Consider the following 21,891-nt stretch of genomic DNA (forward strand, 5'->3'; position numbering starts at 1 on the left):
CAAAAAATGGAAGAATTTGGAATCATTTAAAACTCAACAGCTTCTGGTGAAGTGCCACTTAAGCCAGCAGTAAGCTTCCAACTGTGACAGCTTTTCCAGTAAAGGAGACCCCCGTAGGGCAGGAAGCAGGTAAAAACAAGTTAAATTTCCCTCAAGATGTGGACGCCTCTGGGTAGGGGCTCTGAAAGCAGGGTCTGAGGGGCCCGCGTTTGTTTCCTTGCTCCAAACAAGAAGGCGTGTAGAAGTTTGTCTGTCAATCACCACTCGTTCAGGCTCCAGCCTCTTCAGCAAGTCCTGGACCTCCGCCCTCCTTCGCGCCAGGATTAAAGATGGCGCCCTCGGAACAGCGTTCGGACGCGCCGTCGTCCGCCGGAAGTGCGCGAGACGTTCCGGGGAGCGGACTGGCGCCGCGCGTCTGGAGTTGAGAGGGTCGCAGTCTGAGGGCTGGTGCTTGGCTCCGAGTACTCCTCGCCACCGCCGAGATCATGGTGTTCTACTTCACCAGCACCAGCGGTGAGTGGCCGCCGCGCCCTGGCGGGGCCCCGATAGCCTGCTCCAGGACCTCGTCCCAGCGCGCCTTGGCGGCGGGGGTATCCGCTGCGGAGCCGGTGGGCTCCTTCGTGCAGCCCTGTCCCGGGTCGCCCACCCACCCCGGCCTGCAGCCTTCGTTCGGCCACTCTGAGGAAGGAGGCAATGCCAGCCAGCTCTGTCTTCGGGGACGGGGTGACAGGGCCTGGGAAGCCAGGCAGAGCAATCTGAAGGAGCGTGCAACCACGGTGCAACCTCGCACCCGGCAAAAGGAACACCCCACGTCTCGGGAAGTGGCGTTGATATGATTTTTTTTTTTTTTTTGGTAGGCAGGGAAAAATACTTTTAGCTCCCAAGAAATGCTGTGGGCTCGAATTTGTTTCTCTGCTTATGATGTTCTCCGTGCGCAACACGCCTTTCCTGACCTAGCGTCCACGCCCGCGTTACTTAGTTACAGCTCGTGGGGGGGTCCTCCTAAGCCCTCCCAGAGTCGTAATTCTGCTTTTAGCTTCCTGTTTGTCACTTAGCTTTAAGTAGGATCCCTTTTACATAATGCCTCACTTCTTGTGATTTCCCAGTAACTGCTTGTTGGAAGAATGGGTCATGTTTTTGGACTTGACTTGTAACGCTGTGTTGTATTAGTAATCTCTGCTTGCTTATTAAAGGTGAGGTTTACGAGAAACTCGTTCTCCATGCTCGTGTGGCTTGGAATGGGTTGCTCTTTGCTTTGAAGAGAGAAGATGGCCCTGGGAAGTTGTCCCTGGCAGATCCGCTGCATGCCCCACTGCATCAGTCAACCATCTGTGTGGTTCTCCTCTCATGAGGGCCCCTAAAGACATAGATATCTACAAATCCAACAATGCGGTGCACACTTGCATTTTAGGCCAGATGCCTGAGTCCCCTTAAAGTAGTTTTGGATTTTTCAAGTGCTGGTCATGCATAGTTGTAAGAATCAATTACTTCAGATTTAGTGATCCTTTGCTCTTCTCTGGCCTCTATTATAATATCAGGATTGCTGCATTAGGAAAATACAGTCTAATAAAATTATATGTGTGCAACAAATCTTTCAAGATTGCCAAGATAACAAAAAATAGCTTTTTCAGTAAAACTAAGACGTCACCTGCTGTTAGTACAAAAAATTTTTTTTGAACATACAGAATCTTGAGGAATGAGTTTGGATAACCAAGTTTTTTGGTAATTTATTGCATTTTTTAAAAAATCAGGTGAAAAATTGCTAAAATTCCTCTGGAGCAGCTCATGGTGGGCTGCAGAGTTACAAGGAAATCACAAGTAGGTTGTGGAATCCTGCCAGCACCAACAACTTCAAGATGGGTGCTGCACTGTAGTGGGGGCTTTCAAAATGATCAGTTCCTACACTAGAACAATCATTGTTTGATTGAAAATTTTTAAATTGTGCTGTAATTACTATTTTCCTTCATTATTTAACATAGAAAAGAGTTTGATTCAGACCTTTTGCCTAGCAATCATGTTCTTTTTTATTCTTAATTTCCTATTTTGACATAACTTCAAATTTTTCAGGAAAGTTTCAACAATCATAAAAATTTCCTTTGTCTCCTGCTGGTACGTCTGAGCCCAACATTTTCCTGCTTTATTCTTACTGCTTGCTTTCTTTTGCTATTTTGGTGCACAGTTCCCCCACCTGGGCCAATTAAGTTGCAGTTTATTCCTAAATGCTTCAGTTTTTATTTCCTAGAATTAAGGACATTCTCTTATTGAAAGACATTCTTCATTGTTAAAACTAGGACATTTGCAGCATTACTGTTAACTAATCAACAGGCTTGGTCAGCAACCTAATGTGCAACAAAAGAACATATCAAATCGTTTAGTTGTCATTATCCTTTGGTTCCTCTTGGTCAATTGCCCAGGCTTTGTCTTAACGATTCTGTGTGTTGAAGAGTTCTTTTCTAGAATGCTCCTCAGTGTGGGTTTGTTCCAGTCATGTTCTTAATCACCTCATTTAATGCACATTTCTTCTGTCATCCTCTTGGCCTGCAGAAAAAAAATTTTGTTTTAATTATTTTAAAAATTATTTTTGTTCAATTACAAAATCCATCTGTGTTTTGTAAGCTACAGAGGTGTGTCCCTCACTTGAAGGAAATGTGTATGTGTATGTATGTACATGCCTGGTGCTGGTGTTGTGGCATGGTGGGAAAGCTGACACCTGTAGTGTAGATCCCAATTTATGTACCAGCTGTTCCAGTTCTGATCCAACTCTCTTCTGATTGGCTGGAAAGGCAGAGCAGGCTTGCTTAAAGTGCTAGGGCTGCTGCCATGTATATGTGAGACCCAGAAGAGGCGCTTGGCTTTGATATGGCCCAGCTCTGACCCTTGTGGCCATCTGCAGGGTGAACCAGCAGATGGAAGACCTGTCTCTTTTCTTCTCTCTGTAACTCTTTCAAATAAGTGGATTTTTAAAACGGGCTAAGATCATATTTAAACATAAATATATACATATACCTTTAAATAGTTATCAGTCATTTTTTAGAAGTTGAATCCCACTATATATTTGTAAAAATACACAGAGAACATTCTACTATTTAATTTCTTATTGTCATTTCTTTAATGGATACCTTACATGATATTTTGTTTATGGCTGTTCTATAATATGTTCAACCAGTCTCTCAGTGAGTGTTTAGACTGTTAAAAGACTATACTTGTGTGTTATAGTATTTAACTAGAATATATTCCTTATGGTGAAACTATAGGATCAAAAGGTGTGTGCATGAAATACTGCCAGCCCATGTAGAGTCTGTAGGATTTATTTAGTTTTATTCCTACCCTCTAACATTTGTTAAAAGCCTTATTAAACCAATAAAATGTTCATCGTGGACAGGCAGTTCTGTCAGCCAGTCAATGCAAACATTCTCTCTTTTTGAGTTATTTTAACCTCCAAGAAATTCTGAACTATAGTCATCATCACTGCTAATTGAAGGAATTGTGTGTTTCCTTTTCAAGAAAGGCACCAGAATAGATCATCTAGGAGTCATATCATTACTGAAGGTGAGGCAGTCCCTAGTTGAAGAATTTGTATGATTGCCAGGATTTAGGTTCCTTGACCTTAATGCGTGTGTATTTTGTGAGCTGCAGTGACAGCCAGCAGGCCTGGCTAGCCCTACCCTGCCCAGCTATCAGGCTTTGTAGACCAAGACCCCACTGACTGTTCAGGAACTGAAATGTTTGTGGTCAGACAGGTCTTAGTAAACTAGCTTGAAAACTGAGTGCACTATTGTAATTTCAGTAGGAAGCTTGTTTGAATCCACATCAAGGATTCTCATATTGAAACCATCTATCCCCACTAAGGAAATATAATTTCTAAGATAAGCCCTACTGTGAATATTCCCTTTAGGTTAAGATAGTGTTTCCTAATTGTGACATGACTTTAGAATCATTTGGAAGATCTTTAAAAAGCAGAAATATTTGGCACTTCACCCCACCCCAAGATTTGGGATTAGACACAGTGGAGCTAGGGCATAGCTGGTGATTCGAATGTGCAGGTTAGGGTTCAGAGTCAAGGATACAGAAGTTTAAGAACATAGGATAAAGAGAGCCCTTAGAATTTGCATCGCTACTGGAATGTAACTGATGTTAGCTATATAAAATTGCCCAAAGTAAGACTTAAGTATCGGAACAGCTAGAGTTTTGTTTTGTTTTGTTTTTAACTATGAAAGGCACCAGGTTAATAGGATTGAACTGTATCCCTGGGAAAGTCAAGTAGCCATGTGTAACAACTACTAAGTTTGTGTTTAGACCAGATGGTAAAGATTTTAGTTTCTGTGAGTCACATACAGTATCTGTAGCTTAGCGCTCTTCATTTTACCTCTTATTAGCCATTTAAACATGTAAAAACCATTTTTAACTGCCTCGGCCAGGTAGCAGATAGATTTGCCCATCTAGCCATGATTTGCCAACCTCTAATCCAAGCATTTTTTTACTTATTTTTCCCATAAGACAGTTTTGTTGGTGATGAGGTTATCTAATTGTTTTTTTTTTGTTTGTTTTTGTTTTATCTTAGTTAATTCATCTGCTTACACTGTTTACATGGGAAAGGATAAATATGAAAGTAAGTTTTCAAAAGCATTTGTGTTTGAAACTTGTACCAGGTAAGTGTTGCCTCTTCCCCCACACCCCCATCTACAGTCTGTTGAATATGAGTCTTAATAACACATAATATGTGGTGCTGGATGATATTTTATTGCATGTGTACATTGTCTAATGATCCAATTATGGCATTTATAATTAGTATATTCATCACCTCAAACATCATTTTTGGTCCCCAGCTTTTTTTTTGGTAGCTGCTGCTTCCATGAGATCAGCATTTGTAGATTTCACAGGGTATGAGTTTTCAGCTCACTACTTTGATAAGTCAACTTTTGAGAAAGTTAGTATTCAATCTCAGGAACTCTAAATGATTAACTTTCCTAACAGTTGTTTATAGCAAATGAAGTAATTTGAATTCATTAGACCAATAGTTGCTTTTGCTTTACAGAGTTTTATGGTGTCATTAAGTTTAAAGTTTTAGTAGTCAAGGTTAGCTTGTGCTAATGTAAATCAAATAAACATCATTTGGATTTTTAAGGAGATTATTTTCTGTATATTTTTTAAAATGAGTGGAAACATTGTTGTGAAATGTTAGTTTTTTCAAGCACTGTTTTCTAAGTTCCTTGCTATGAAATACATTATGTCTTGATGTACATATTTATGTGGAAAAAAATTTGTACAAAGCACAAGTGCTATTTTATATACCTTCTATTTTTATTTCTGTTTTATTTCATTTTTAAAAATCTAATCTCAACCTAGTAAATTCATTTAGCTCCTGAATTTGGACTGCACTTTAAAAAAGATACACTGATTTAGAAATGTACTTTTTGGCCCTGTGACTGGGGAGTGAGACCTTGAAGCTGAACTTCCCTGATGAGCAAGAGAGCAACAGATGCACAGCATTGATACCGGGGGTGAGGAAGCAAAGATCTGCGACAGGGCTCTCAGAGGAAATGGGTGTTACTTTCCCAGCTTGGAAAACTACAGCTGCTGTGCTCTGGGGGTAGTGCAAAAGGCAACTTTGAGATCTGGCCAACCTGGATTGCAATTGCAGCTCTTTACCAAATACACACACACACACATATTCTGGTCTCCCACAAGGGTGTAGGGTCCCGAGCAATTGGAGTCATGCTCTGCTGCTTTCCCAGGTACAATCAGAAAGCTGTACTAGAAGCAGAACAGCCAGGACTTGAACTGTCACTAGGATGTAGGCAGCAGCTTAACCTGCAGGAGTACAAAGCCAGCCCTTACCTGTTTCTGAACATATGAAGAGCTGCCCTGACCCTGGTTCACACACACGGGCTGATAGTCATGCTGACCTCAGGCAGCTGCGCCAGGGACAGTCCCAGTGTGACCATTTGCCTCTGGTGTTGATTTTGCTTTCTGTTTGGGCTTATCCATATGGGACCGTCTGCCATTAGAGGAGTCAGAAACAAATGTGACTGGGGAGAGCTGAGCTAAGAAGGCTTCCTTGAGGAAGGTGTTAGGAAAGGATGGATTCTGGAATCCTCTTCACATCAGTTGTAGGAATTTATATCTACAGATGCGAATCCAGGATGCCTAGAGCACTCAGGTGTCTTTTTGCTATCATTAAGATAAATGTGCTGAGCATTTTTTCCTCAGGAACTCATGAGATACTTGGCAACTTTTCCTCCATGTTTCTGTAAGAGAAGGGTGCTACATCACACTTCGCATAGCTTTGGGGACTTCTGATTAAAGACTGGATAAAACAAATTATTTTTTAAAAAGATTTATTTATTTTTATTGGAAAGTGAGACATGCAGAGAGGATGAGAGACAGAGAGGAAGATCTTGCATGTGATGATTCACTCTCCAAGTGACCGCAATGGCTGGTGCTGCACCAAACTGAAGCAAGGAACTTCTTCTGGATCTGCCACGTGGGTGTAGAGTTCCAAGACTTTGGGCCGTCCTCGACTGCTTTCCCAGGCCACAAACAGATAGCTGAGAGGGAAGTAGGGCTGCCAGGATTAGAACCAGCACTCATGGGATGCTGGCGTGTGCAAGGCAAGCACTTTAGCTGCTAGACTATCATGCCAGGCTCAACAAATGAATTTTTAAGTGGAACATTGAACTAAAAAGCTTGCAAGTCTGTTCTTTTTATTAACCAGCAGGTGTCAGCAAGGAGCCAACACTGCCTGACTCTGGAAGGTTTATATACATTATATACACTTCCATTGGATTTGTTTGCTGGCAAAATGAAGAACTCACTCCCGTTCATTCCCCAAATGCCAACACTGGCCAGGCTGGACCAGATCAAAGCTAGGTGCTGGAGAATCAATCCAGGTCTCGTACATAGGTGACAAGAACCCCGTTACTTGAGTGGCCTTTATTGCTTCTGAGAGTCTGTGTTAGCAGGAATCCAGAGTTAGGGTCCCACGCACCAAGCACTGGTACTTTCAGGTGCAAGGTGAGCATCTTCACTTCTGGGCTAGACATTTGTCTTTCTTGGGTATATTCTTAAAGATTTACTTTATTTTATTTGAAAGGCAGGGTTGTATAATGAGAGAAGGAGATACAAAGAGAAAAGAGATCTTCCATTTGCTAGTTTACTCCCTAGATGGCTGCCATGGCCAGGACTGGGCCAGGCCCAAGCCAGGAATTTCTAGGCTCCCACTTTGGGTGACAGGAACCCACACATTTGGGCAGTCTTCTGCTAATTTTCCAGGTTGTTAGCAGGGAGTTGGATCAGAAATGGAGCAGCAGAACTTGATTTGGTACCCATATGGGATATTGGAGTCACAGACAGAAGCTTAACATGCTGTGCCGCAATGCCATCCTCATCACTTTGTAATTTTATTTTTTTATTTTTTTTTTAAAAGATTTATTTTTATTATTTTTTCATTGGAAAGGCGGATATACAGAGAGGAGAGACAGAGAGGAAGATCTTCCGTCCGATGATTCACTCCCCAAGTGAGCGCAACGGGCCGATACTATGCCGATCCGAAGCCAGGAGCCTCTTCCGGGTCTCCCATAGGGGTGCAGGTTCCCAAAGCTTTGGGCCGTCCTCGACTGCTTTCCCAGGCCACAGGCAGGGAGCTGGAAGGGAAGCGGGGCTGCCGGGATTAGAACCGGCGCCCATATGGGATCCCGGGGGATGCAAGGTGAGGACCTTTAACCACTTGCGCCACTGCGCCGGGCCCCACTTTGTAATTTTAAACAGACATTTAACACTTAAATTTTTCTATATTAGACACAATCATTAATAGTTACTAATATTGCTACCCAATCATTAGATTATATTGATCTTATCTTCCCATAATGATGTGTTTTATTGATCTTATGGGGAATGCATGGACCCGGCACAATGGCTTAGTGGGTAAATCCTTGCCTGCATGCACTGGGATCTCATATTGGTGCTGGTTCATGTTCTGGCTGGTCCACTTTTCATCCAGCTCCTAGCCTGTGGCCTGGAAAAGCAGTAGGTGATGGCTTGAAGCCTTGGAACCCTGCACATGCATAGGAGACCTGGAGGAGGCTACTGGCTCCTGGCTTCAGCTCAGGTGCAGCTCCAGCCATTGTGTCCACCCAGGGAATGAACCAGTAGACAGATCTTTCTGACTCGCTCCTCTCTGAAAATCTTTCTTTCCAATAAAAATAAAATAAGCCTTTAGGAAAAAAGAAAAGCGCAAACAGTGATGGGTATTGTGTCTCAGCAGTTTAAGCTGCTGCTTGACCATTCAAATCCCTTGTCCTGAGTTTGAGTCCTTCTGCTTCCTATCCAGTTTCCTGCTAATGTACACCCTAGGAGGGCACAGACGTGGCCCAAGTGCTTCGGTCGCTGCCCCTGAAGTTAGAAATCCAAAAGGGCCCCAGCTCCTGGCTTCAGTCAGCCCAGTGTGAACTAATGGATGGGAGATACGTATCTCTTGTCTGCTTTTCAAATACCTAAATATAAATAGTAAAACATTTTTTTAAAATGTAAAATGCAGTATTTTTTAAGTTTAGCAAAATCACTTTAATATTTAAATAAGATTACAGTATATTTTTTTTCCTGTGTTTTTAGGCATCAAATCCTCTCTGGATTATTTCTTCTCCATTAAGGAGGAGAAAAACACTTGTTGAAATGTTGAAAGAATTGGTGCTTCTCTCCTCCCCAGCTTATTATAAACCATGGCACATCTTCTATTAATAATTTTTCTGTTTCCTTTATCTTCTGTTTCACATTGTAGATGAAGATCTGATCAAGTATGGCTGGCCCGAAGATATTTGGTAAGTCATGATTTTGGTTCTGCCTTTCGTGACTTGGCTAACTACCTGACTCCTATAATTAAAATCAAAATGTGTACTTTGCATTTTTGTTGATGACTATTAACTGGTAAATAACCAACTGCCAGTTCCCTTTATGTCGGGGTTTGATCGCAGGCCTGAGACGCATGCCCACAGACTGCAGGGTTTTTTTTTTTTTTTTTTTTTTTTGTCTCCTCCATCAGTTACTGAGCTCACCATGTTCACAGGTTTTGACTGCTTCCTCTAGGGGATGGATGAGAAATCATGAAGAAAGCAAGCACAAGCAACCATGTGGGTGGTTGATGCTGTAGCTGGCCAGGTCCACCTTTAAAGGAAGCATGAACCATTTCCCATCTGTCTTGTAACTTTGTTGAGTTTAGACCTGTCTTGGCCCAATTCTTACCTCTTCTTTATAAAATAATCTATGAATACTTCTTAAATGATCATATAATGTCTTAGAGTCTCTATGAGGTCCTTTGTTTTGCTATTCACTATGCCCAGTCCACAACAAACAAGCAAACAAAAAGACTCCTTCATTTTTAGCTGAATTCTTTTTCTCAGAATGCAATAGGGACTTTTTCTGACAGATCAATGTGTGGCCTTTGATGAGGGCATAGGCTCCTGGTGCATTCGCACACACAGTTTGCTTTCATTTTGCATCTTTATTTTCCACCACTCACTGTAACCTTTGAGATGTCTGTCTCTGAGAGGCTAGTCTCCACAAGTACTAATAACGCCTACTAAATACTGTCCATGAGTATATCATATTTAATTCCATAACTGCCCTGTGAAGTGAGTATTGATATGACTATTTTCCAGATGGTAAAACTCAGACTAAGGGAAGGTGCACAGATAGGCTCTGGTTACTGACCCCAACATGAGTTCTAAATTATAGCTTCTGTTTTTCTACGGGCTTCCACTTTTTGGGCTCAAGGTCACTTCTTTCTTCTCCTGAACTACAGATCTGGCTCTGTTGTCTCCTCCATTTGTAGTCCCAGAATCTTCACTGACTTTTCTGTAGTGATGGAAGTAAGATTGCCCATTGTGGGCTTTTTTGTTTTTGTTTTTGTTTTTTTGTTTGTTTTGTTTTGGTTGATTTCATTTTGGGGGAGGTATGTGACCTTGAATATAAAATGGAGGTAATATTGTGCAGAGCGTAACTCAGGCTACTGCTAGGTGTGGGTATACTTAGAACCCTATGCTTAGGAGCTCTGTGGAGGGTCTCTTGTCTTCCTCTGGTCTGCCAGTATAGTTCCTTGTATGACCCCAGAGAAAATACTCTCCTGTTGGTCTGTCCTGTAGAAGCCAAACGCAAGAACCAAGAGGTGCCAAAATCAGGAATGTTTAAGACTATCTTCTGAACAAAATTGTGTTAGCAAGTTATATTAGTGCACGTTACATTCATTGGACAATGAATAAAATAATAACGTCTATAAGGCATGCTGCCTACCTTCCTGGGGTATTAGACTATGAGCTTTGAGAAGATAGTGCTGCAGCTATTTTGTAACTGCTTTGTCTCCAGTACCTAGCATAAGTCTTGGCACATAGTAGGCATTCAGTAAATATTTGTTGCCTTCCCCGTAATCTAGCTCTCTAGCCACCCAGAAAGGCTTCTCACTGGATGCTTCCTCATAATAAATACTTTTTGATTTTCTGTATTCAGAACACCTATCACCCCAGCTGAATTATATTCAGATGTCCCTAAGACTCAGAGATGTCCAGACTCTCTCAAGGAGATAATAGCTATGCACTTATTATGTAATAGTGTGCTGTTGTAAAGGTAAACCTATCAGCTTTTTTTTTTTCTTTTTTTTTTTTCTTACTGAGAAGTCAGATTTACAGAAAGGAGAGACAGAGAAAGATCCTCTGTCTGCTGGTTCACTCCCCAACTGGCCACAATGATAGGAGCTGAGCCTATCCTAAGCCAGGAGCCAGGAGCTTCCTTCAGGTTTCCTACGTGGGTGCAGGGTCCCAAGGCTTTGGGCTGTCCTCGACTGCTTTCCCAGGCTGCAAACATAAACCTATCAACTTTGGGCCTGCATAGAAAAGGTTGCATATTCAGATGTATCATTGAAAATTAATTAACTAAAGCCTTTTCTTAAAAAACTGAATAGATTGTCCATTCACCAACAACCAATTCTGTAGGAGGACATTGTGACCCTAGAAGGTCAGCGAGCACAGGATTACAGTTGATTGAATAATATTTGCATGAGAACAACCAAATGGCTACCTTTTGTATACCTGATTGTATATTATTTGTATAAGAACAGTTGAATGGACAGTAAGTGTGTGAAAACACTTGGTGGAATATACAAGACAAAAGGAACAAAAACATAGAAACTGTTACTGGGTTTTGTTGAAGAGCTCAATATTTCCTCCCTTATCCTATATGACCCTCGGTGTATAAAGTCTGATGCCACTAATAAACTTCAATTTTTGACCATCAGTCAGAGTCCACGTGTGTCATTACGGCTCCGTGTACCAAGTCCATCGCTGCAGGACAGCAACACAGTTCGTCCCTCAAATACCTGCAGCAGTCAGGGTTGGGCCGCTGAAGCCAGGAGCTGACACTAATTTGGGTCTGTCTTGTGGGTGGCAGGGACCTAGCTCTTTTCTAGGCATTCTGGCCTCTCAAGGTGTGCATTAACAGGAAGCTGGAATTGGGCATGGAGCCAACACTCAGACCCAGGCACTCTACTTTGGGTTATGGGCTTCTCAAGCAATATCTTAACTACTCATGCCTGCCACAGTCTTATCTAACTTTGTTTTCTAATTAAGTGAGAGAGGAATTTCAAATTTACAGCTGTCACGTGACTGCTTTTCATTTAACTAAGACTAGTCCTTACCAAATTGATGTCTGCAGATACCTTAGAAACTCTAACACTCCTTAATACTAGTGACCCGATTAATGACTATAGTTGAAAATGACTTTAAGAGTTTTTTTGTTTGTTTGTTTTTTATTAATTATGTTGCATTATGTGACACAGTTTCATAGGCTTTGGGATTCCCCCAACCCCTCCCCACACCCTCCCCCCATGGTGGATTCCTCCACTTTGTTGCAGTATTATAGTTCAAATTTAGTTGAGATTGTTTCATTGCAAGCATATACCAAGCATAGAGTCCAGCATCTTATTGTCCAGATAAATTCAACAGTTTCTTGGGGAGACCATCTCTGGTCTGAAGGTAGAGCTGGCAGAGTATCATCCCAATCAATTAAAAGCCCCAACATAACATCAGCAACAATTTACAACGTTATGGAATTAATTGACATGGTATTGAGTAACCAATATGTTAAAAAATGCAAGTTCTTAACCACATCCTGTGACTACTTCATTGACATTTCAATTTTAGTTTATATACAACCAGCTTCTATACACCTTAAAATGGCTATAGGTTACTATTCAGCTGTCTCGTGTCTATTTTCATTTTAGTATTTAGCAGTTTATAGTGTTGAAGCATAAGTTTGCTGAACCTGGCAGTTTTTCGGGTAGTCTAAACTGGCTTATAACTCTAACAAGACATATATCAACAGTTGAAGTGCAGAACAGTTTTAGGAGGGGTGTGAAGAGAAATCTTCAATACCTTAGTGAGGAATAACTAATCTTTGTGTCCTACCTAGTAAAGTATAAGTGAATCCATGCTGACCAAAAATGACTGGCTTTTCAATGAATATGAGCTAGAATAGACCCAAACTGCAAAATGTGTTTTAGTTCCTGCACTGTCAGTCCTGCAAGCCTCACAGGGCGTACTGTGGTGTTACTGTGCATTGTAGGGCAAATTTTCAACCTGATTCATTGTAGATGCAGTTTTTAGTACTTTAAATATCTGAATGTCAATATTAGAATTGAACAAGGATGAAGCTTCTGTAAGCAAATAATTTTCTTAGAATTAAACGAGGATGATATAATTTTTAAATGTAAGAAATAAAAATAGCGTGCGTTTACTGCCTCCAGACTCTCTAGCTGGTGTATTTCGTCGGATCCCACTGTTAAGAGCTGAGCAGATCACTTGTGGGTCCCTGCATCTGCACGTGCTCAAGTAATCCATGTATTTTTAGTACAATTTCTCATGTCTGCTTTTAGTCAAATATAGCAATAAACAGAGAGGAAGATAAAGATAGTTGGTATAATTTGAACTTAGTAAGCATTTTGAGAGGTATGAGAAATTTTTTAGTGTGTTTCTAAAGCTGGATTTTTGTTTTTGTTTTTAACATTTTAATCGAAACCCCAGTTGTAGAGGTATATACCAAAATATACCTGAGGTTGGTATATATTGGCAGTGGATGCTATCCTATGTGTGTGTATGTTTGGTACTTTGACTACTTACTATGAATTCATTAGATATATGTTAAGTTAAATTATTGGATTTTTTTTTTTTTACAAATTCCACATCAAAGATGTCTAGGAAAAACCATGAAGTCTGGCTACTATGAATAAACAGCTGGCTTGAAGCAAGTAAGAGTTGGAAAGGGAACAGTTACTCCTCAGTGAGGTTTGTGAGAGATATTTTCCTGAAATTCTGAAGTAGGACAATGAAATGTAATTTCTAGATCTGCAAAAGCACCAGTTTGTTTGTTTGTTTAAGAGTTATTTATTTATTTGCAAGGCATAGTTACAGAGAGAGTGGGTTTTCACCCCAAATGGCCACAATGGCTGGAGCAGGGCTGGTCTGAAGCCATCAGCCACGAGCTTCTTATCAAGCTCACCCACTTGGGCCGTTCTCCACTGTTTTCCCAGGCCAGTGTTAGGGGCCTGAATTAGAAGTGGAGCAGTCAGGAGAACTGATGCCCATGTGGTATACTGATGCCACAGGCAGCAGCTTTATGCATTGCACTGTAGTGCCAGTCCCCAAAGCACAGAATTTTCAAAGTGGAAAATCCTCAGGTTAACGGGATAGATTAGTATGAATTTTTCACATGGCAATACAGATGAGCAAATAAACTGTTTTCTATCTGTTCATTTCTAGGTGGAAGGATATAATAGAATAAAAATAGAACCTAGAATCATCATTGTATATCAAAATGCCTAATATCTTTCTGTGTCCAAGGAAATTAGTAAAGTTTTTCAATTCTTTACAGAGGATGCTTAACATTACTGTCTGCATCTTGTGCTAGATGTGAATGTGTGAACAGTGACAAAATTATAAGATGTAATGGTGCCACTTTAGGGTTTAACTAAACTTCTGTCTATAAAAATAGGCATCCAGGAAGCAGCATGAGTAAAATGAACAGAATCATGACAAAGTGACAGTCATGTGTTGCCTTATTCATTGCTTGATGCTGCGATTCTGGAAGTATTTCTGTGTGTTAGAAAGAAAACCAACTTCATTTGGTGAATTGTTAACATGAAAAAAATCCACTAATCCAAAATGTTGCATTAAATGAGAAAGAGAGTGAGTTTTGAGAGATTTCATTAAATTGATAGAAGGTAGAGCTCAGTTAAAAATACATTTCCCATATTGGAATGAGAAGGACATTCTGAAATGCTCTCATAGTAGGGTTATGAAGAACAGTGTTCACCCAGCAGTGCCAGGACCTGGGGTTGGAGGAGTTGTGTGACCCATGTTATAAGGTGCTCGGCTTAATGTTTTGGGCCTCACTTACCTCTTGTAGCTCAGCGCTTGCTTGGTCATCTCTTCAAACTCAGAATGTCAAACAAGACCCCAATCATTTTCTTCAAACTGTGGTTCTGCAAAGTCTTTCTAGGCTTGCAAAAGATGTCTTACTGACATGTCTCTCGTTGAAGATTGCTTTCTGTGTTTTCCCTAAGTCAGAAAAATGTCAGTTATTCAGTGAAGCTCCTTCATCATTTGAGAAATCACCTTCCTTAGAGCACTTAGTGTTTATATATCTCTTCTTATTTGGTGCTTAAATCACACAGGTACATAACCTTCGCTGTTGTTCTTACCACTGTGGGTTGACAGTGAACCTTCTGGTATGGCAACTGTTGCATATTGCAGTCAGAGCTTTGCGTTTGTAGGCACTGGGTTGGGTGAATGCTTTATGCATTAGAATGCTTTCAATAAGGTAGCCTTAGTAGAAGGTTTCATGTACCTTGTGCTAAAAGTGGTTTTCATTCCTTATAGGTTTCATGTGGACAAACTCTCTTCGGCTCACGTATATCTTCGATTACATAAGGTACTGAAAAAGCACAAATTTGTGTCTTTATTCTTTGATAAGCATCAGATTTTGTTCTGCAGTTAAATTGTTTTAAATAATAACTGTGTACAAAATAGATGCCTTACTCTGACCCAAAAAAATCACATGGAAAATTCTAGGTGGGTGACATCACAGTAGTACATTTTTACTGCCTTGTTTTGTCAGTTGAGGAGTGTCACCTGTCACCCCTGCTTTCCCTCCTTTTCCTTAGGGTGGAAGTACCCGATTTGCTCTTTGTCTTCCCCAGTGGAGAGGATTGTATTATAAGTGCTGTTTTCAATCTCGTGTGATTCTCCTGCTTCACTGTGGGTGGGTATTCCCAGAGTCAGGATCACCTTTGGGAAATCTAAATATGCATGATAGTTTACTAGTGTTCCCTAGTAATAGAATGCTGTTACTTTTCTAATCTGCCTTTATTCATAAGTTATATATGATTTATTTATTTACTGGAAAGTCAGATATACAGAGAGGAGGAGAGACAGAGAGGAAGATCTTCCATCTGATGATTCACTCCCCAAGTGATCGCAACGGCTGATGCTATGCCGATCCAAAGCCAGGATCCAGGAACTTCTTCTGGATCTCCCACGTGGGTGCAGGGTCCCAAGGCTTTGGGCTGTCCTTGACTGCTTTCCCAGGCCACAAGCAGGGAGCTAGATGGGAAGTGGAGCTGCCGGAATTAGAACCGGCACCCATATGGGATCCTGGCGTGTTCAAGGCGAGGACTTTAGCTGCTAGGCCATTCCGTCGGGCCCTGTAAGTTATATGTTTATAGTTTAATCACAGGGTATAATTGTTATGTGTGTATTTTTTAAAAAAGAAACCTCTTGCTTTTAGAATAATTTTAAATTTACAAAAAATGTTACAAAGATAGAAGTGTAAAGTATCAATAAACTCTCTGGCAACTTTCCCTGTTGTCGTTACCCTGCAAGATTTGACAAAACTAGAAAATAAACTTTAGTGATTTATTTCAAGTAAACCTGGACTTTATTTGCATTTCACCAACTTTTCCATTAATGCCTCTTTTCTGTTTCAGGATCCAGTCTAGGGTATGAGTTTAATTGTATTGCATCTGGTTGTCTTTGCATTTAATCACCTGCCCATTTTTTACTCCTTTCGTATTTTTCTTAACTTAGTAGTTTACTCAGGGATGCCGGTAAGTTTTGCTTTAGCTAATGTTATTCTCATGACTGGACTGAGATTATTTAGGGGGAAGAATTCCTCAGAGCAGAAATGCCCTTCTCATCGTATCTTCATGTCATATCAGGAACGCATGAGTTAACATGACTTACCGCTGATGCTAATCACTTTGATCACCTGGCCAGAATAATGTTGACTAGCTTTCTCTACTAGAAAGTTGCTGTTTCTCTGACTTTCCATGTTCTATTATTTGGAAGAAAGTTACAAAGTCCTTTCCATACTCAATGGCAGGGGATGCAATTAAAGTATACTTCTAGAGCAGGGAGCATTTATATAGATTATTTATAATTCTCCTGGAAGGAAGATTGTGTTGTCACCACCTCCACCCTGGGCCCATTTATCCTTTCTGTTAATTATTTATTATTAGCACCATTATGGAATCGTACATTTATTTTAAACTCCATTTATTAGGCACTGAGTTTTGTTGCTCATTTTTTTTTAGATTTTTTTTTTTTTATTGCAAAGTCAGATATATAGAGAGAGGAGGAGAGACAGAGAGAAATTTCTTTCGTCCGATGATTCACTCCCCAAATGACCTCAGCAGCTGGTGCTGTGCCAATCTGAAGCCAAAAGCCAGAAACTCTTCCAGGCCTTCCACGTGGGTGCAGAGTCCCAAAGCTTTTGACTGTCCTTGACTGCTCTCCTAAGCCATAGGCTGGGAGCTGGATGGGAAATGGAGCCTCCGGAACTAGAACTGGCGCCCATATGGGATCCAGCACATTCAAGGCAAGGACTTTAGCTGCTAGATCACCACACTGGGCCCTGTTGCTCATATTGTTCCAGCTTTGGCTGGAGCTCGTTCAGCTCTTAACAGTGGCTCAGCTGCTGTGAACTCTCTTCCTTCAGTTTTTTGAGCATGTCTTTGCTGGTACCATGGAGTACTGCAGGCACATGTTACATTTTCATGTCTCAGCTCTGGAGTCAGCCATTTCTCCAAGAGTGGTAGTTTTTTTTTTAAGGTTTATTTTATTTTTTTATTGGAAAGTCAGGTATACAGAGAGGGAGAGATATAGAGAGGAAGATATTCCATTCGATGATTCACTCCCCAAGTAACCGCAACAGCCAGTGCTATGCTGATCTGAAGCCAGGAGCCAGGAACATACTCCAGGTCTCCCATGTGGGTACAGCAGGGTTCTAAGGCTTTGGGCTGTCTTCAACTGCCTTCCCAGGCCACAAACAGGGAGCTGGATGGGAAGCAGAGCTGCCAGGATTAGAACTGTTGCCCATATTGGATCCTGGCACGTTCAAGGCAAGTACCTTAGCCACTAGACCACCAAGCCAGGTCTGAGTAGTGGCTCTTTTTGTGCGGGAATAATATATCAAAATCATGATTTGGACTCTGGGTATGCCTGTTTCTACTGGCATATCACTGCTTCTAGGTGTTCTCAGCTGATGAAAGGAAATATTTATATAATTTTTTATTGTCTTTTTGAAATGATGTTGACATCTCTGATGTTGACCCATTACCAAGGACCTCATTCTAGCCTTTTCCCCTCACTTACCTGTAACTTCCCTCTCTTCAACAGAATGAAGTCTGTTTCCCACCACCCACCTTCCATTCCTTCCATCTAACTTTTATATTTGAAATAGCATGTGTGTAGGTAATTTCAGAACCTCTTCACCCCATGAGAAACTGCCCTATTAACAAGAGTATAATGGTCTGTTTTGGAGTTCTATTCAGTGTGTGTTCTTGCCTTAAAATTCCCAATAAAGATTTCGTTTTGCATAATTACATGTTAAGCTCTCCTTTTGGTGATGTAGTGCCTTACATTTGTAAATGCAGTTACATTCTTTCGACTTGGTCTGCTCTCTATCCTGGCATTCCTTGGTCAATTGTATTGGCTTTAAAGTGAAAGTTTATGAACTTTTTCATGTTACTGTACTGTTTTCCTATTTGTTATTTTTGCTGGCTTCATTGAGTTGATAACATGCCAAAGTTAATATGGAATCTTCTTTATCACAATGTAAATTGTTAATAGTATTCAGTAAATCCCAACAAGAAACATCTTTTTTTTTTATAAAGATTTATTTGACCATTGTAACAAATGTAAGATGCTGCCTCATTCTGGCCTTAATGTTCACTTTATTTACTACTAAGCTCAAATATTATACCCCATTTTTACTTGTACTAGTTTTGTTTTTGAGGACTCTGTTGCAAATGAGAAGAGAGATTGTAAACTTCATGCTAGAACAAAATTCTCAGTTCTCCTAGGCAACTTTTTGTTATTTGGAACTATTAAAAGGAAAAAATAAGTGTTAGCACAAATATGATGTTACCAAGTTTCCTTTTGGTAAAAAATTTTTCCCGCTTTGGGTTCTTCTGTGTCCAAAAATAGAAACAATAGTGGTAGTAATAACACTGGCTATCAGTTATTAAATAAAAATTCCATTTCAGTTTCTTTTAGGAGCACATGATATGCTCACTTTGAAACTGTCTGCTGCTTAAGAGATTTTTACCTGGTTGGTTTGCAGTAAGCCATAGTCTCTCGTACTTAGTAAGTACCAAGTAAGTATTGGAGGCGGAGCAAGAGCCACATGCTAAGAGGTACAAGCATTGTTTTTTTATTGTTAAATTCAAACCAAACCTTGAAAATCATCGATATATCACAGTGTTCCTTTTTACACATCTCTTATTTTTTAAATGCACAGAAAATCATCTTATTTACCTAAAGATGAATGTCCTGTTAGCATAGATGGCATGTGGCCTTTGTGTATTGAGAATCCCTCAGAGTTTCTTTTGACTTAATGCAGTGCTAAGTTGGATGATTTCTTTAGGTAGGGAGCAAGTATGTTCTGTTGCATTACGAGTAATAAAACAGGAAGAGATTGCGTGAGGAGTAGTGACAGCTACAGATAGCATGAAAAAGAAGAAATGATGAAACATGGCCTAATACCAGGAAACTACAGTTCAGCAAGAACTGGGGCTCACATTTTCAAGCGTGGCTTTAAACTTGGATTTATCTCTCATCTCTGTCACTTACTAGGAGATGTTGGGGACACTACCGACTTGTTTAACCCTACCAAGCTTCCTTTTCTTTATTGGTAAAGGGGGATTATATCAGCCATTTTTCATGACTGTTTACTTAGCAGCTACTGTCTGGTATGTACTCAAAAAGTGGGTGTAGGGTCAGTTAATTTTATGAATTCTATTACTGTCACTGTGTTACAGCTTAAATAGGAGTGGTTGGTGTTCACATTGTCATTAAGATACTACATTCAGAATTCTCTATTTAGCATTGGGGAAATATCCCCTTGGATGACATATGCCTTCTAAAGTAGTAGCATTCCAATTACTTATTTTTTGGACAAATGTTATGTATTTGGGAGATTTCCACTTAAAATCAAAAGGGTTTTATAAAATAATAGAATGAATGTATCTTAACGTTTTAATTACATGGAACATTTAAAATTATTAGAGGTGTTTCTATAATTTCATTCCTAGTAGGAATCTGCATTAAATTGATTTCCATTTTTCTTGCCTCTAAAGTATTTTAGTTCTTTGTGAATTGTTCTTATTCATGTTTGATTTTAAGGCATATTAAGCTAGAGGAAAAAACTAATTTTATCTCTTCTTTGTGGTGACTGATCAAGATCAAACAACAAGACATCTTATCTCTTTGAGAGGAAGATCAATAAGGACCTCACCCCAGAAGATGTCCAGTTGTTGAAAGTTGGCACCATTTTCCCACGTGGTGTCTGAAACAATGAAAAAAAAAGAATAGGGGCTGGTGTAATGGCTCAACTAGCTAATCTTCCTCCTCCAAGCACTGGCGTCCTGTATGGGCACCGGTTTGTGTCCTGGTTGTTCTACTTTCTATGCTTATGGCTTGGGAAGGCAGAAGAAAATGGCCCAGGTTTGGGACACTGCACCCATGTGAAAGACCCAGAAGAAGCTCCTGGCTCCTAGCTTTGGATTGGCTCAACTCTGACCATTGTGGCCATTTGGGAATTGAACCAACAGATGGAAGATCGTTCTTTCTGTCCTGTAAATCTGCCTTTCCAATGAAAATAAATAAATCTGTAATAAATAAATAAATAAAAATGAAAAAGAGACAAATACCAAGAGTACTCATATCTAATTAACATTTGGCACTTTTCTTTCATATCATTTTTTTTACTCATTAAGTATCAGTAATAAATTTATTTCATTTTTCAGTTTTCTGTAGTACAGTTAAGGAGCTCTTTGTAGTAAAATATGGCCTGGTAATAAGCAAATCAGTAATGGACTTTGAGTTTTCCAGTGTTAATTACTAACAAGCTGGTGGACCTTCTGTGTTGCAGGGAGAGAAGATAGAAGACATTCCAAAGGAAGTGCTGATGGACTGTGCCCACCTTGTGAAGGCCAACAGCATTCAAGGCCAGTTTGCCCAAGTTTTCTGAGTTAATACTGACTTTATCTGAAATGGATTTCTTGTTAGATACCAAGAAAAACTTTGGCTTTCTAATCACGTGAGATGTGCAATTCTTTTCATTATTTTGCATAGAAATGTTTAGATCTGCATATCCTGAAGATTATAAAAAAGCTTAGAAATTTGATAATGTCAGTAAGCAAGAGAGGTGTGCCTCTTAGATTTTTTATTATTTATTATTTGATGTCTTTATTTCTATTATTTGTCATTAGATTCTAGAACTGGAGCCTAAATCACATATTCCCGATTTTTCTTTCCTCCTCTGTGTATGTTACTTTTTCTCACTTTAAGTTGCAGTGCTATCAAGACAGAAGTCAGTTAATTTCTTCCACCCCCCAATAACTCACAGAAAATCTTATCTAATTGATCTGAGTGTCCCCGAGAATCATCATTTTTGAAGTTTTTGTGGTGATTGTAATGTGCAGCATGGGTTAAGAACAATTTTTCTAAATGTTTTAATAGAGCATGAAATGGATTATATGCTTACTGATTGTTTATTTCTACTTTACAGTTTTAGGTTATTTTTTAGATAGATAGATAGATAGATTTATTTATTTATTTATTTATTTACTTAGAAGTCAGAGTTGGAGAGAGAGCACTTCCATCCACTGGTTCACTCCCCAAGTGGCCACAATGGCCGTGGCTGAGCCAGGCGAAAGCTCATTAACACTTAGCACATTTGCATCACATTCCCAGCCCCTGTGAAGAAAATTTCACACACTATTTTATAGATATTGTTCTTCTGAATGAAGCATTTATTTTCTCCCAGTCTGAGTGGCTTCTGCCTTCCCTGGACTTTCTCAGCTGTTTATGATCAAATTCAGGAAATTTGACATGAATTCAGTACTATTGTCTGGTATACTCACACAGCCAATGTGTAATTTTTGCCATTAGTCCCACTATTATTCCTCGGTAACTTTTTTTTTCCTTCATGCAGGATTATGCCTTATATTTGTTTGTCACCTCTTTAATCTTCATTAGTCTGGAGACATTTGTCTTTCTAGACTTTACAGAGTGGAAATCACATGTAGGATATCCCAAAGCTTGGGCTTATCTGATGCTTCCTTTTGATTAGAATTACATTCTGCATTTTTGGCAGGAACATTACATGGGTAAAATTTTTCACATTCCACTCAGGTAGCACATTATGTCGTTTTGTCCCATTTTGGGCAGTACTGACTTGGACCACCACCACTAGGTGGTGTTCACCAGCTTTCTCCAGTATATGTGGGGATTTACTAAACATTGAAATCTGTCACCATCTAATTTGGAAGGAATAAGATGGTAAGTTTTT

The 21,891-nt window shown here is 40.0% G+C and overlaps 1 protein-coding gene across 3 annotated transcripts in view; it reads left to right on the forward strand.

Moving 5' to 3' along the window:
- The first annotated feature begins 367 nt into the window (after window positions 1-367).
- CCDC25 (coiled-coil domain containing 25) overlaps window positions 368-21,891 on the forward strand; it is a 31,603-nt gene continuing 10,079 nt past the window's right edge. For 2 of the 3 annotated variants that reach the window (XM_040965867.1, XM_040965865.1), the window contains exons 1-5: window positions 368-513; window positions 4,562-4,609; window positions 8,777-8,816; window positions 14,919-14,970; window positions 20,470-20,545. In XM_040965867.1, the coding sequence (XP_040821801.1) occupies window positions 486-513; window positions 4,562-4,609; window positions 8,777-8,816; window positions 14,919-14,970; window positions 20,470-20,545 (244 nt within the window). In that variant the 5' untranslated portion in view covers window positions 368-485. The other variant, XM_040965866.1, reaches the window with a different exon arrangement.

The sequence above is a fragment of the Ochotona curzoniae genome, unplaced genomic scaffold (assembly GCF_017591425.1).
Source record: "Ochotona curzoniae isolate NIBS_2020 unplaced genomic scaffold, NIBS_Ocur_1.0 scaffold_4505, whole genome shotgun sequence".
Taxonomy (NCBI): domain Eukaryota; kingdom Metazoa; phylum Chordata; class Mammalia; order Lagomorpha; family Ochotonidae; genus Ochotona; species Ochotona curzoniae.